The 15,989-nt window shown below is 41.1% G+C and overlaps 1 protein-coding gene and 1 pseudogene across 1 annotated transcript; one reads left to right on the top strand and one right to left on the bottom strand.

Annotated features, from left to right (window-relative positions):
- Positions 1 to 1,847: 1,847 nt before the first annotated feature.
- Positions 1,848 to 3,991, bottom strand: LOC6051470 (annotated as a pseudogene).
- A 2,134-nt stretch (positions 3,992 to 6,125) lies between these two features.
- On the top strand, positions 6,126 to 7,199 carry LOC119769124 (histone-lysine N-methyltransferase, H3 lysine-79 specific-like). Its single transcript, XM_038261023.1, has 3 exons — positions 6,126 to 6,283; positions 6,361 to 6,796; positions 7,101 to 7,199. Exons 1-3 carry the CDS (start codon positions 6,126 to 6,128, stop codon positions 7,197 to 7,199), a joined length of 693 nt encoding a protein of 230 aa, XP_038116951.1.
- Positions 7,200 to 15,989: the final 8,790 nt, after the last annotated feature.

Here is a 15,989-nt window from a genome sequence, read left to right as displayed (position 1 = left end):
AAACCGAAAAATTTTTTTTTGCTCCGCTGGATCCAAAATTTGTTTTATTAATCAAATTCTAGATCCAACGGAGCAAAACCAGTATTCAATAACAAAGAAAGTTAGTTCAGATTGGCAATTCAAATGAAGTTTTAAAATTAAAGAGCTTTCAAATTCTTTAGTAGACTACTTACTCGTGCATTGATTTGTAAAAGTCATCTGTGGACCAACTACACGTTTAGAGGGCAAGTCCTTTCAAGTTGTGGTTGGACGCATCGAAGAAGAAATTGTTGCACGGACAGTAACCGCCATCAAGGTCGTCGGAGTTGCGGGATCTTGACGCGTTCGACATCATTTCTCATCGAAAGAAGATTATGACACCGCCAACGTACCGCGGAGCCCAGGTTCCGCCACCACCGCTGCCGGAAGTTCCGCCATCAATCGCATTCGTAGTGGCCGGCAGATGTTTGTAGTACGAATGCTGCTGCAGCGATCCGGGCGTGAGTTTGATCTTCTCAGCGGGGAAAAGCTCAAGCAAAGATTAACTTCGGCCCGAGCTGCACTCGTATCAGCCTGCAGCTTTGCCATCGAATTTATTCTTGGGCAATTACCAGCGCAGCACAAACTCTTCCAGCAACTTGGGCAACTCATATCTGCAATCTGCAAGGAAATCATGGGTTTAAAATACATTCTGTTGGGACATATCAATGTGCTTACCATCCGAGGTGAAGTTGAGTGCGGAAAATCTTGTTCAACTGGCAGCCGATGTACCTCTGTCGAAAGCAAATCCGTCGAGGCGAACCTGGCGGCGCTGGTCGTCTACTTGTTCAACATTCTTTTAGCGAGCAGATTGGCAGAACAGGTGCCGGTCATCGCCGCCTTGAGCCGGTCTAGAAACATGATTGAAATGCTAAAACTTGAGCGGATCCGACCGGGATATTTCCAGCATGATAAAATGTGCAGGATCTTCTCAGGTTCTGCAGCTAGAGAAGATGTCCGGTAGCAGATTGTTGTGCCGGCGACGGGTGCCGACATCAAAACTCACGACGAATGAAAAGAGACTTTGCTGCAAAGCGAGAAAAAGGAAAACTTGTTTGTTTTGGTTTTAGCAAACTAGCTCAACATGAACTGTCACTTTAAAGGGGCATTAGAAAATTGGTCGAAATGACATTCTACCGCACACATTTGGTCGAAATGGTGCAACTTTATACTCTTATTTAAAACTAAAAAATAAATGAATAATGTTTTCTTCAGATTAAAATATACTGTATTCAAAAATTACAAGTTGCTAAGTGCGATTTTTTTTTAACATTTTATGTTTTTTCAGTTCATGCATGAATTCAAGCAAAACAATGTCCAAAGTCAAAAATGTAAACAAACCAGATTTTCTTTGAAATCGATGCTAAGGGAGTTAAACTATCCCTACATATCGAGAAAAGTATGGAAAATATGATGTTTCTTTGAAAAAATCGCTATTTTACATAAGGCCAAAGTCAATTACATTGTGTTTGTATCCAAAATCCTCATAGACCCTTTGCTTCTAAGGTCCAATGTGAAACTGGGTTGTTTTGTTTTGGAATCGTGTTTGGCCCAGGGACAATCAAGATATTGTTTGCAAACAAGAATCGAAACCACGGGGTGGTCACTTCAAATATATGGCATATTATTCATATATTTTCTACAGTTGATCCGTATGTGCATCCATATTTACGAGATATAAACGATGTTGTCAATTTTCGAATGTTCATTTGTTTCAGTGTGTTTGTCAATGACATTTCATTTTTGTGCACGCTGTAAAATGTAAACAAGGAATCTGAAAAGTTTTGTTGAGTGTGTCGAGGGCACCTATTACGTTTGGTTTTGGCCGTCCCGGAACTGGTTCTGGAGGAGAATCTTCGACGTCGGCCACCACGGCTGCGGACGAATTCGGAGTCGAAGCGGCTGACTAGCAAACAGAAACGTTGGGATGTGACGACCAAAAACAAGATCCAGTTGCCGCAGCTTTAGCAAGTTTCACGGGAAAAGAGCAACCGAGGTACATTTCCCTTAAACGACAAGGAAGGCAGCAAAAAGCGACGAGTTGTATTCTGACAGCCCAGCAACGCGCATGGTGCCCGTGGCAGTTTCGCGTCACCGGCTCTAAATCGCTTCTCGACGCGGACAATCTAACCCCCCACCATCGGTAAGTTCTAGTTGAAGTTTTCCTTACGGAAGTTGACCGTATTTTTGCGTTCATCCGCAGATTAAAGCCAACGATACACTGCCCGGAGTATTGAAGGCCTACGAAGCATGTAGACAAAACTCGTTAACGGGACGAAGACGTCAGGCCGTAGAGCCTATTCGGTGGCCAACGATGCATTTTACAAGGTGTGTTCAAACTTCTCGTTGGAGTAAATATTTAATAAGGTGTTACTAACTTGGTAGGTATATTCTTTTCATCCGTAGACATGTTGCTGTTGCTTTTTGCTGTCATTCACACTCAGCAGTTGGAAAAGTTACAATGGCCTGCCGGAAGCAGTGTACATTTTTTGCGTTGTCCCCTGCAACATCTGCCAGTCCTGACTAAACGATGCGTATAAGGGATCGTCCAGCAGCTCCATCAGGAGCTAAACTCGGACATCACCAGCACTTGAAAGATCAAGTTCAAAATGGTATTCAAATTTTGAGTTTGGTTGATTTAATTTTTAAACAGATTTTTGCTTTGTTTTAGGCTTACAACCAGGCTGATCTTCAAGCTGGAAACAAATCTTCAGGCAAGCATGGGATCTCCATCGACGAGCGTCGCATCCTGCTCAAGTGAAGCCACAACCACTGTGAACAAAATAAACAAAAGCGTGCGCGTTCGTGCGCGAAGCTTTTCCGCGTCCATCTGGACGCTGTCAACGCGCGCTTATTGTTGGACCAGTCCAAATGCTAGAACAGCATCGAGCTATTGTTTGGCCAGCGTGTAGATTTCAAGACTTTGGCCTAACTCCTGAAGAACGTCATTCACTTCTGCTGGTGATTTTAAAGACCGGCTACCGGAAACGTTCCCTGCAAACTGTTAGAAGTACGTGATAAATAAAATTGAATAAAAAATTAAACAAATAAACATTGTTGAATCATATACTTTTTTCAACTTTAGTAAATAAAGTATGAACCTTTTTCCGAGCGTTTGTAAGTGTTTTATAGTTTGTTTTGAGGAAACAAATACTTTTCAGCTAGCCAATAACTGCCAGACTCGGATTATGTTGTCATAGTAACCGGATTACAGGCCAGATCCCAGTTCTTGATCGACGGATCGTAGGCGACGCACAGCGCGGTTCGTCGAGAAGCAGAGGGCGTTGATGACAACGATATCATCGTTGTGCTCCAGCGTTTGCAGATTTCTGCCATCTATCAGATATCACATGAACGTATTGAGTCCTTTCCGTCGGACGTCACAAGGAACCATCGGTCGAAACGGACACCGAACCAAGGTCGATCTTCAGCTTTCAGTTGTTCAAGTTTTAGATCTGACGGTGCGATCCGACCGGGGGACACGATGATCGGGTGGTAGTGGTTCGGCAAGAAGCGCACACATGACACCCAGACGGAGTGACCCTTCTCCTGGATGGTAACTAGCACTTGGCCGATAGCTTGATTGTCTTATCGCGTGCTCCGGACTCGATTTAACGTTTGTCCTCGGAGAATGGAACGGACAAGACGTCCTTAATATGTTTTCCGAAGCGGCATGTAGACTTGACGGCGGCCAATTCCTACAGATGGAGGGTCTTTTCCCAAGCGTCGGACAGGACGTAGTTGCCGTCCGAGGACAGCGTCGCTGCGGGTGGCCGTACATGCAATTCTGCGGAATGCTGGCGTCATCCCGGTTCAGCTTCCACAAGATTTGTCGGGCGACGAGGACAGGACCATGTCCGTGTATTTGGGGTTGGCCGCAATCAGAGTGCCACAGCCGGAGTGGCCAACCAGCTGGCCGCAGAGCTGCAGCATCTCGGTCATTAATGATTTTAACTTAGCAGCAGGAAGCGTGTCTGTTTTCGGAGAAAAAAATGGGGAAGTGACAGTTGCCAATGACGTTTAGAAACGTCACAGGCCACACTGATCAAAATTTATTTTTATATTCTCACGTTGCTCCTCGTGCATCCGTATTTACCGAATATTTACCATTATTTACTGGAGTTGCTCCAAATGCCATACGGATGAAGCATGTGCCCAACCCCTTGATCGAAACCAACATTGGCCTTCTGCTTTAAAATCGCTATTTTGACCCAAATGAAAAATCTCAGGCATTTCTGGCCAATTCTTCCCTCCTAGATGTAATTCCCCATGGTTCTGGAGATGTTTTACTTAATTAAATGAAATGCAATTTGAATGCCACCGAATAAGATTATTCAGATTGCCCAAGTGTAAGTCTGCTAGCGGAACCGGCTTGGTAAAAATATATTCATGCTTTAGGTTCTTAGAGGATGGAAAGTTTCCAGTGTCATATGAGTGGCAGGTTCTCCAACAGCCTGAACGACCAAGGCACCGCTCTCTCGTCCGAGTTTTGCTCCAATCAATCCTCGAGTATTTTATTCAGGTGGAGCTCTTCCGCTACGTACTTTGTTCACTAGATCAGCAGGGTGGAACCTATCCCCGCCAACGACTACGTCAGGGATTAGCTCAGGAACAAACGGTGGCCACACGAGCGGGGCTGACGGCACGAGCACCAACATTAAATGTTCGTCGCCGGAACATTGATCCGGAGTGGCAGTTCTTTCGGTTCCAGCGACAATTTCGGCAGCTTGAGACACACAAGTTCGTGCACGGTATACTCTGCTGAAAATCCGTAGAATGCTAGAAGCACCAGCCGAAGCGACCATCTGGATTATGAACACTAATTGCATTTGTCTGTAAAATAGAAACTTATCTAAGTATTACCATTTTAAAAACCATTAAAAGTTTCTGACCTTGACAAATGTAGAAAGAACATAACACGGCAGCCACGGCAACTTCCCAAGCTTATCGCAAAATAAACAACTTCTTCCACTGAGGAATTCTATTTCTCACATCACAATATCGCGATTTGCTCTCAATTACACAAAAATACTATCAAACTGGCCGCGAAAATAAAAAAAAAACCTTTCAAAATTCAAAAAAAAGTTTGCTTGAAAAGGCCCCAACATGAAAGCAGACTCTGTTTTGGTTTGGCCTGCCAGGCCAAAACAAAAGAACAACATAAACAAACCGTCATCGTGTTTGGCCGAGGGTCCAACTGGAAAACGAAACTGTCACTGTTTACAAAGGTGCTATCACGCATAGGGGCCAGCTCGATCCCGCACTGGTAAAACTTTCACACGAGGCCTAATTATTTTTTTCATTGATTTTCGTGGGGAAAAAAACTGTTCCCGTGAATTTTAATTTGGCGAAGCAAAAGCACACTAGTTTTACGCTATTTGAGTGAATAATCATAGTAAATTGCTCATTTTTCTTAAAATAGGAATTGAATTACTAGTTGCAAATTTCAATCTCGTTTTTCTCAATGTTTTGAAAAATGACAATGGCCGTTTTACAATGTTTTGCTTGACAAGCAAAACAATGTAAAAGGCCTTAAGTCGAAAATGTAAACAAACCATATTTCCTCTGCAAACGATGCTTAGTGTCTTAATCTATCGCAACATATCGAAAAAAGTATTAAAAGTTCAATTTTTGTATGAAAAAAAAAAATATTTTCCAAAAGGCCAATGTCAATGATACCTTGTTTGTTTTTTAAAATCCTGATAGACCTTTGCTGCTAAGGTCCAATGTGGAAACTGGGTTGTTTTGTTTTGGAATCGTGTTAGTCCCAGGGACAAACACGATGTTGTTTGCAAACAAAAACGAAACAAACATTGGTCTTTTGCTTCAAAACTGCAATTTTAGCCTCGATTTTAGCTGAAAATTTGAAAAATCGGGTCCTTCCCCTCAAGACTTGTCTCATCAAGATTCTGTTGATGTTGGTAATGCATTTTCACCCTTGCAATCAATCAATCAATAAATAGTTCTAATTTTGGTTCAGTTTGTTTTTGTTTTGTCTTAACCGATATTTTATTTTTTATTTCCAGAAGCATCTCAAAATTTGACACAACCAGCCAAAATGATGACCAAAATCACGCCAAAGCCGAAGTCACGTCTCTTTGACGACAATGACGAGAAGGAAGAAGCCTCGGAACCGCAACCGGGACGCCCTGCTGTACGACAAGGACGACGACAAGCCAAACGAAATGCTTGATCACAAGCTGGCCGAAGAGCGTGCCCGGAAGCATCGTGAAAAGGACGCCAAGGAGGAACGCGAGCAACGTCAGCGACCAAGTTCAAGAACTTTTTCTTTGACAAACCGGAAACTTCGTCGGAGAAGAAGAGCTCTGCCAGTCGGGACAGAACATCCGACATCAAGAAGCCAAAGTTGGACAAGGATCAAGATCAGGAAAAAGATGAAGAGCGGAAGCGAAAGTCGGTGACGTACAAGTCATGGCGCTGGCCATGGGAGTTCGCCCTCTATTCGGACGATGCGGAGCGCTCGGACTCGGCGGATGAAATCGTGGACGAAGCGCGCCGGCCAAAACAGGATCCGCTCAAACGGGGTTGTCCAGTGAAAGATCCCTCTCCCCGTAAGGGAACGGTCGAGGAAGCAATGGCGCATTACGATCTGGACGATGTGGCGATCGTGGAGGACGCGGAACAGCCACCGACGTACGAATTGTCCGGTTCGGAAAAGGAGAAGGAAATCGAGTGGGTCAAGCAGAAGCAGCGTGAGCAGACCAAGAGTAGGAGTGAGGTGTACGATAAGAGTATGGAAGAGGAAGAGGGAAGAATAGTGAGGAGAAGGAGAAGCAGTTGGACTTTTTTGAGCGGAAACGGTTCCTGCTGGATGACGACGTGGGTGCCGTGGATGTGATCAAGATGGAGCGGCTAAAAACTTTAGTTGCCGGTACAATCGACCAAAACTGAATGATCAAGGCGAGCCAATCTTGGTTTAGCAAGCACCTGGAGTAGTTTTTTTTACAAAATTGATCCTCGTGCTGAAGACTTTCGATTCTTTTATTGATCATTGATCAAATGCGGTCCTAAATAAAGCAGTTTATATAGCAATAACTGAAATTGTTTATTTATTTATTTAGAAAAAGCTAGGAATCTCCGATCCACTGTTCCGGTTTATGGCTGTCCAGGTCGAAACCCTTAAGCAGACATTCCTGCTTGCTATCCGGCCGCATAACTGACGAATGCTTCCCGTCGTTGTCCAACTCAAACGTGATCATCACCCACGAATCGACGAGCTTGTCTAAATATTTCAAGCACTCAGCAAAATCCATTTGGAACGGAACTAAATCTATATCTGGTTTCCTTGAGTCCACGACCGGTTCCTGCTTCTTGCAAACACCTGTTCATTGTTCGTTCTTCCCCGCTGTCTTTGGACATGGTTTCAGACAGTTTGTTATTGGCATCACCGATCAACCACTCGAATGTTTTATTTAGGTGGAACTCTTCCGCGACGTACTTCTGTTACTGGAACAGCAGGGTAGCGTTTTCGTGAAAATCAAATATTCAACAAAAGTGCGGGGCGTAGTTTTATAGTTTTACTCATATAAACTAAACCAATCAACTGAAAAATTTGATACTATTTTATTCAGAAATCCTGTTCACATTTGTTATATTCATTACGAAAAATCCCAATCCCAATAATACGACACGTTTTCGACCGAATCGCGTTCTGAAGGAATCTCCCGTTGGTGTGCACCAAGACGGTCAAGCAATTTCTCCACGTAATCATGACCAAAAACTCATCGAACGCGGTACTTCCCTCGAAGCTTTCATCCTTGGTTTCCAGATAAGTCATCTTCTGGGGTCATTCCGGCTTCAGAAATCACTCTGGCTGGTGGTAAACTTCGTTGAACAGCTCGGCCTGCGTGGCGTAGTCCTAGATGACGAAGATGAACGGATGGTTGCAGTGAAACATGGCTGGATCGTCAGGTCGCGACGACCGGAAGCTGAACTCGACTGTCGCGGATGCCACCGTCGCGCCCTCCTCGTTGACGGTGATTTTGAACTTTACCAGCACTTCGCCGACCTGGACTTTCTTCGATAAGCCGGAGAAGTTGACCGAATTTTCGAACAGCTTGCCCATGCCTCGGCCCAGTACGGTCTTCATGTCGACGGGACGCGGAAATAATGCCCTCGTTATTGCCCCGCAGAGGATGTTCGGCGACGAGGTGAGGCGGGCAAGGAGTTTGTCAGTGCGTTGGATTCGGTGGGGGGTAGGAACACGAACATCGAAACGTGGGACGCTTCGTCTTGGCCGGTGTAGGGCAGCTCCAGGATGTGGCAGCCGAGCTTCTCGTTGGCGGCTGGTGGAGGGAAGAACCGGTTAGGTATTTGACAGCACAGTTGTTGATTTTAGATTACTCACCATGGTTGAAAGTTCCCTCGACGTGCATCATGTCGACAAACTCCTGGCGCTCGTTCGAAACGTAAAAGATCTCCTTCTTGGTCTCCTCGGGCTTGAATTTGCTCTGCCAGGTTCCCTACAAACGATCGTTTCAATTAGCCACTGTAACTCAATCAAAGTTATTCAAACCCACCTTGAAGTAGGCAGCATTGGCGATCGCCAGCTTTGTGTTCTTCGTGATCGAGCCCGGAATCAGCAGGTCCGTAATCTCCCCGTGCGTCGTGTTCTCCACCCAGTTGTTAATATACAGCCGCTGCGTTTCCGGATCATTCTCAAAGTCCAGCTTCTCAATCTCCTCGGAGAACTTGTCCTCCATGCACTCCTTGACCGGAATCTGCTTCCCGAAGAACAGCTTATCAAAAGACACAAACTAAATCTCGTCCGCCTTGTTTTGCCCGAACCGCATCGCCAGAGCCTTCTTCCCAAAGGGTAATTCACTTCTGATATTGCACCAATATGAAGCCAATATTGGAGTCGATACGGTATGCAGCCAAGCAATACTGCGCGAGTATTATGCGCGTATGATATTCACGCTGATATTTGGGTAGGGTCTATATCGTCAATACGGTATGCAGACAATGAGAATATTATGTGCGTGTGATACGCGTATGCAGTATACTCGAAGTGATTAACCCCTAGCTTCTTCCCCACATTGTAAGCCTGCCACACTACCGGTTTGTAAATAATTAAAAAAAAAAATACGGAAAACGAGAAAAAATGACTTTGGTGCAAAAGACCTAACACGAAATCTCAATTTGTTTTGGTTTGGCCTGCAAGGCCAAAAAACAAAAGCACAACAAAAACAAATCCTGAAGTTGTGTTTGGCCGTTTGACATAGGGCCCAAATGGAAAATGAAACACGCCAATGTTTACAAAGGCGATAAAACGCAAAGGGCTTAATCGATCCCGCATGTTGTTAACTTTTTTAAGAGGCCTATGTAATTTTATCATCAATTTTACAGCAATAATGAAATGTTGTCAGAAAATTGAATACGGGGGAACATAACAATACTAGTTTTGCGTTTTTTATATGAATAATATCCATAGTCAGCCAAATAAGTTTAAAATAGGAATTGAAAAACTAACCGCAGACTTCATCCTTGTTTTTCTCAATGTTTTGAAAAATGACAACGGCCGTTTTACAATGTTTTGCTTGACATCATGAAATGCCCAAGCACCTTTGAAATTGGACTGCTACGTTTTGGCGTAGCACACTTCCTGAGCCTCCGATCCGGCAGCCCGCACCAAGGTGATGAGGTGTTAAAAAAGGCAGCTCGTGCGATAGCAGAAAATTTAATGTTACCATAACTAACAAGGACAACGTACGACGTGGAAATGTTTTGAAAAGTAGAATAATTTATAAAATAAAATAAAATCGTATGATTTTCAAACTCCAATGTATCATTCCAAAAGGGTGACTCACTTTTAAAAAATGCGTTTATATCAAGATCGGCTAATCAGAACCATGTTTATTCCTAATTTGGAAGGCTTTTTGGTTGTCCTTTTAACGATGGTTCACATGATGGAGTCGGACTTTATTTTCATCAAACAATCTGAGATCCGGCATCAAACAAGTGCATAGTTATCTTTTTAAGTGGTCTTAACTTTTGATAGAGTTATCAGATCTTCAATGTGTTGGGCTCGTTGGAAAGGTCTATTGATTACCCATCTAACAATGGGTCGCATTATGGACCAGGCCAACAATTTTATCGAAATATTTGAGATCCGGCCTCTAAAATGTGTACAAATTACACTTAAGTGCTCATAACTTTTGATAGGGTTTTCAGATCTTCAATCTTTTGGGCTTGTTGGGAAGGTCTTTAGATTACCTATCCAACGATAGGTCGCATGATAGATCCGGACAACTTTTTCATCAAAATATTTGAGATCCGGCCTCTGAAATGTGTACAAATGACACTTAAGTGCTCATAACTTTTGATAGGGCTATCAGATCTTTAATGTTTTGGGCTCATTAGAAACACCTTTCTAAAAATGTATGATCAGACGGGTTTTCTTACAAAAACCACCCTTTTTACAATCTTTCAAACTTTAGCCAGAATCGTTTTTTTTAGCATAACTTTTGAAGTACTTTACTAAACGTTATGATATTAACTAGGGTCTTATGGGACCCCAAGACGAATCGAATGAGACCAAAACGGTCCAAATCGGTTCAGCCAGTCCGGAGATAATCGAGTGCATATTTTTCGGTGCACGGACTCACATCCAGACACACGCACAGACATTTGTTCAGAATTTGATTCTGAGTCGATAGGTATACATGAAAGTGGGTCTACGAGGTCGAATTAAGGAGTTCATTTTTCGAGTGATTTTAAAGCCTTTCCTCAGTAAGGTGAGGAAGGCAAAAACAGTTTTGCATCTTTTAAAAATTAGAAGACCTGGTATAACATTCAAGTATAAACAAATCTTGAAAACTGTTTTTCACAGCTTTGTATCTAATAAGTTCAAACCATTTATAGCAGTTTTCTTATGATCACCCTGCTTTCAAAGCATTTATTTTTATCAAGCAAGAATTTGCAAAATATTGAAGTTCCAGCTGAAAAAAAAATGTGACTAAATAATAAATTATAATGTGATACCGTCATCAGGGGTGACATTACATTGAGTCATACAAAAATGCAGAAATTTCTATGACCCAATCTCACCCCAGACCCAATGTCATCCCTGATGACGGTACTTCTAAATAATAGTAACCAAACAATTTTAGAAAAGATGATTTAATTAAATTGTGTATATTTCGAATTAATATTATGCAATCATAAAAAAAATCCTAGCGTGACGTCACAGTCTCGCAAACCCCCCCTCCCCCCTTTGTCACATCTTGTCACCCCTCCTTCCCCCCCTAAGAGCGTGCGAACTTTATGGATGACGCCAAGTACGTCAGGTATTGAAGGACTTAGACTCATCAAAAGGACCAGGACCCGACGGAATAGCACCTGCATTCCTAAAGAACCTTTCAGAAGAACTGATATTTCCACTCCCGAGCATGGGTAAATAACAAGGGAAATGCGTAATAATACCTTTCTCTGGTATCAATACCAAATTTTGGTATTCATGGACCCTTTAAAATTTGTCTTAAGGATTATGCAAGAGCAAAATGTGCTATCATACCAATTTAAGGTATTGTTTTGATATTGCAAAATTGCAGAATTTGTCAATGGGCGAACACCACATTTTGGTATTCTTTTGGTATTACAGTGTTTTGTCAAATTCCTCTGAAACTATGAGAAAATTTTGACCAATTTTGACAAAATAATTAATTTTGCGCTAAAATGATGTCTCAAAGCGGATGCTTTCATTGGGAACCGGAAATTTCAAACTTGATTTTAAACATTTTTGATATATTCCCAAAAGAAATGACTTGAAATTGTGGAAAATTTTCTATGTCAGGATGGCACATTTTGGTATTATTTTGGTATCAAAGTGTTTTATCAAATTCCTCTGAAACTATGGGAAAATGTTGACCAATTTTGACAAAATAATTTATTTTGCGCTAAAATGATGTCTCAAAGCGAATGCTTTCATTGAAAACCGGAAATTTCAAACTTGATTTTATACATTTTTGATATACCCCCTAAAGAAATGACTTGAAATTGTGGAAAAAAATTTAAGTCAGGATGGCACATTTTGGTATTATTTTGGTATTAAAGTGTTTTATCAAATTCCTCTGAAACTATGGGAAAATTTTGACCAATTTTGACAAAATAATTAATTTTGCGCTAAAATGATGTCTCAAAGCGAATGCTTTCATTGAAAACCGAAAATTTCAAACTTGATTTTAAACATTTTTGATATACCCCCTAAAGAAATGACTTGAAATTGTGGAAAAAATTTTAAGTCAGGATGCCACATTTTGGTATTTAAAGGTTTCATCAAATTCCTCTGAAACTATGGGAATTTTTTTTTATAAATTTTGATGAGATAAATAATTTTGCGCTTAAAGCTGATTTTAAATTTTTATTATATACCCCCTAAAGAAATGACTTGAAATTGTGGAATTTTTTTTAAGTCAGGATGCCACATTTTGGTATTTACCCAAGTAGCACTCATAACTTGTCGACTGTTGAATAATAGTTAGACAGTTGTTTTTGATTAACATACGAGAAAAAATCGCAACATTAGTTAAATAACAGTTTGTTTAACTACTTGTGTAACTGGCTTATATAACTATTTAGCTTTGTGCCACACAAGTGTTAAAACACAGTCAACTTCACTCTTTTCCAACTTTAACACATAACATAGGAAAAATACTCACATGTTTGAGAGGTTAAGCACTCGCTCCTAACTCCATTCAATTTGTTGATTTTCACTATTTAAACAACTTAATTTGGAAAACTTTTGATAAAAACTTGCTTGCTCACTTCCAATTGAGGTATTTATCACTTGATATCAGTTGAAAACGCTTTTTTTGAGCTGTAATTAAACGTCAAAGTGCTGATATGCCAAGATGCTTTCCCTCATCGGCAATGTTATCCTCGAAAACAGTTTGTTGAATAAAAACAATATTGCACTGTTTACTTTACTGCTTATCTAACATTGTCATGTGACGGCATCTTCTGAAATGGGCGTGGCCTATATTCTATAAATAACCTTAGATTTTCTAGCTTTGTTACATAAATGTTTTCGGAGATCATTTTTTATAACTGATAAACAACATACATATTCAACTTGACATTGCGTGTTGTTATGTGGTGTAAATTTGTACGTGAGGAATTTAGAGTTTAAATAATGTTTATTTATCGATGATTGCAATAATTTTAATTGTTGACCGATTAGTTTGTAAACATATAGCCGGTAAAAGCTACAAAAATTATCAGCTTATGGAGTTTATGACAAACAACAAATTAAATTCACTCCGATTTTCAATATTACTCCGTGGTACGGTAATCGAAATGACAGTTGAAACGGTTTGTTATAACAAAGTTATATAATAGAGTTATAAAAACTGTCATGAAACAAACATATAAAACTTCGATTTCAATTCCAGTCACTGTTGGAGTCAAGTTCTTTAGCTCACTGCTGCATAACAAAGCTGACAGCAGCCTTCTTATTGACGATTAGGTCAGCTTATTTATATAAAGCCCCGTGGAGCGATGCGGAAGGGCGCCTGGACCTGCCGTAGAGATAACAACAAGTCGTCGAAGTCGTCGGATCGAATCTTGGGGAATAGGAAGTTCATCAAAAAAGGAAAATATAAAAGTTCGCCATGTTATCCTGTCCAAATGAAGAGAGATTAACAGTATTCACAGATAGAGTGCGCTAGTGTTCGTTTTTTTTTATTCAATTTTAAATTATTTTTGAACGAATCGGCCAGAAACAAGCTTTTCAACATAAACAGAGATTCTATTCTTATTGGCCTCATCGAAATTCCAATAGGAAATGTTTGTTTACATGTAGGTTGGTCAACGGTTAGACAGTTGATTTCAATCTAACTTTCCTTTTCAGTGTGCGCTTTGATTTGACAGCACAGTCGCAAACCACGCCCCTTTTTTTCGTTGAATCTCTTGTTAGATAGCACAGGGTTGTCAAATACATTTATACAACTTACTCTGATAACTTGCATCTTGCTCTGACAAGTTATACAACAAAAAAAAGTGCGCTTTTTCCAGTTCACAGGAGTTGTAGAACAAGTTGGGGTAACACGGCCGATCGGTTATACAACCAGTTAGGGAATACGTTTATCTGACAAAGTGTGTTGCTTGGGTAAAGGTTTCATCAAATTCCTCTGAAACTATGGAAATTTTTTTTATAAATTTTGATGAGATAAATAATTTTGCGCTAAAATGACTTGAAATCCAAAAATGTTAAAGCTGATTTTCAATTTTTTATATACCCACTAAGATTAAAAAAAAAAACGTTGAAATTTCTCTAAGTTGAGATAACCAAATACTTAAAAAACAAGTAAATCGACAGATTATTGAATTTTAATGAATTTCAATCCAGTTTCATTTTAATAACACTTATTTTTCAATCTTGTTATTTTTTAGAATCTTCAAGAACTTCAAGCACAAGCCGTCAATGACAAATGCATTCCATTCCTTTGTGGACCATCATTCAGTGAGGTACTCCTGGATTTTAGCTCCTGAAAAGTGCTTTAAAAGTGCAAAAAATGCCTCACGGCAAGAAAAAGAGGCGGTCCTCACCAGCAGGATCGGCAGATTTGAAGAAGCTAAAGAATGCCGAAACGCTACCTGCAAAGCCAGGCAGTTTGAGCAAGGACGCTCAAAAGTTGTCTGGAAACCAGTTCGCTACCCTCCCTGTGGACGTGAGTGAGAAGGAAGAATTTGAACGACGGGAAAAGTTGCCACCCATTTTTGTGAAAACATCGTCATCGGATTCGGTGCGAAAGTGGCTGACCGGGTTTATCAAATCTGGTGCTTTACGAGCTTCCATTCGCTTGTGTGCTAATGGACTCAAAATTCTGCTACCTACCAGAAAGGATTACAACTACGTTCGGGATTTCCTGAACAACACCAAGATTGAATACTACAGCCATGACGATCCAGGTAAACGCCCCATGAAACAGGTCCTCCGAGGCCTTTACGACATGGATGTGAGTGTGCTGAAAGAAGAGCTCAAAACTCTTAAATTGAACGTGATCGAAGTCTTCAAGATGACGAGACACAACAAGGACATCAAGTATCGTGATCAACTGTACCTGGTTCATCTCGAGAAAGGATCGACAATGCCGTCTGAGCTGAAAGCAGTTCGGGCAATTTTCAACATCATCGTGACTTGGGAACGTTATCGTCCAGTGCACCGTGACGTGACACAGTGTTCGAACTGTTTGCAGTTTGGACATGGTGGAAGGAACTGTTTCATCAAGAGTCGTTGTGCAACCTGCGGAGGTGAGCACAAAACTCAAGCTTGCAACACAATCAACGAGAACATCGAAGCGAAATGCTTCAATTGCGGCGGCGACCATTCGACCAAGAATCGGAGCTGCCCAAAACGTGCTGAGTTTGTGAAAATTCGGCAGCAAGCGACGACGAGGCACCAACCAAATCGTCGCAAAACACCACCAGCATACACGGACGTGGATTTTCCTGCTTTGGCGTCACCTGGAGCGGGATCTGTTCGAGTGGTTCCAAATCTGCAGCCATTGCCGTTGAATCAGCGGCAAAAAGTTGCAGAGCATACAACACCTCCAGGTTTCAGTCAGCAACCGAGGGAAAACCAACCAACATCAACGGGTGAAGGCAGTAGTGACCTGTTTTCACCACAAGAACTTCTGAACATTTTCATCGAGATGACAACAACACTGCGTGGTTGTAAAACTCGTCAGGAACAAGTAAGAACTCTTGGAGCATTTATCTTAAAATACAGTTCGTAGTTTACTCGTTCTAGTGATTTTGAATATTTCAATGGATTTATTTTTTTAGTTTTAGGTTAGGATTAGTTGTTAAAGTGATTTTTTTTTTCTTTTTTACCCAAATGTATTCAATTCAATGCAATAATATAAAACAATTTGAAGCAAATAAATAAATGTGATCAGTTAATAATAAAACGAAAAATACAACAAAGATGAAGAGCATTAGGCCATACC

This window comes from Culex quinquefasciatus, chromosome 3 (genome assembly GCF_015732765.1).
Source record: "Culex quinquefasciatus strain JHB chromosome 3, VPISU_Cqui_1.0_pri_paternal, whole genome shotgun sequence".
Lineage (NCBI taxonomy): Eukaryota > Metazoa > Arthropoda > Insecta > Diptera > Culicidae > Culex > Culex quinquefasciatus.
This window is presented reverse-complemented; position numbering and strand designations above follow the sequence as displayed.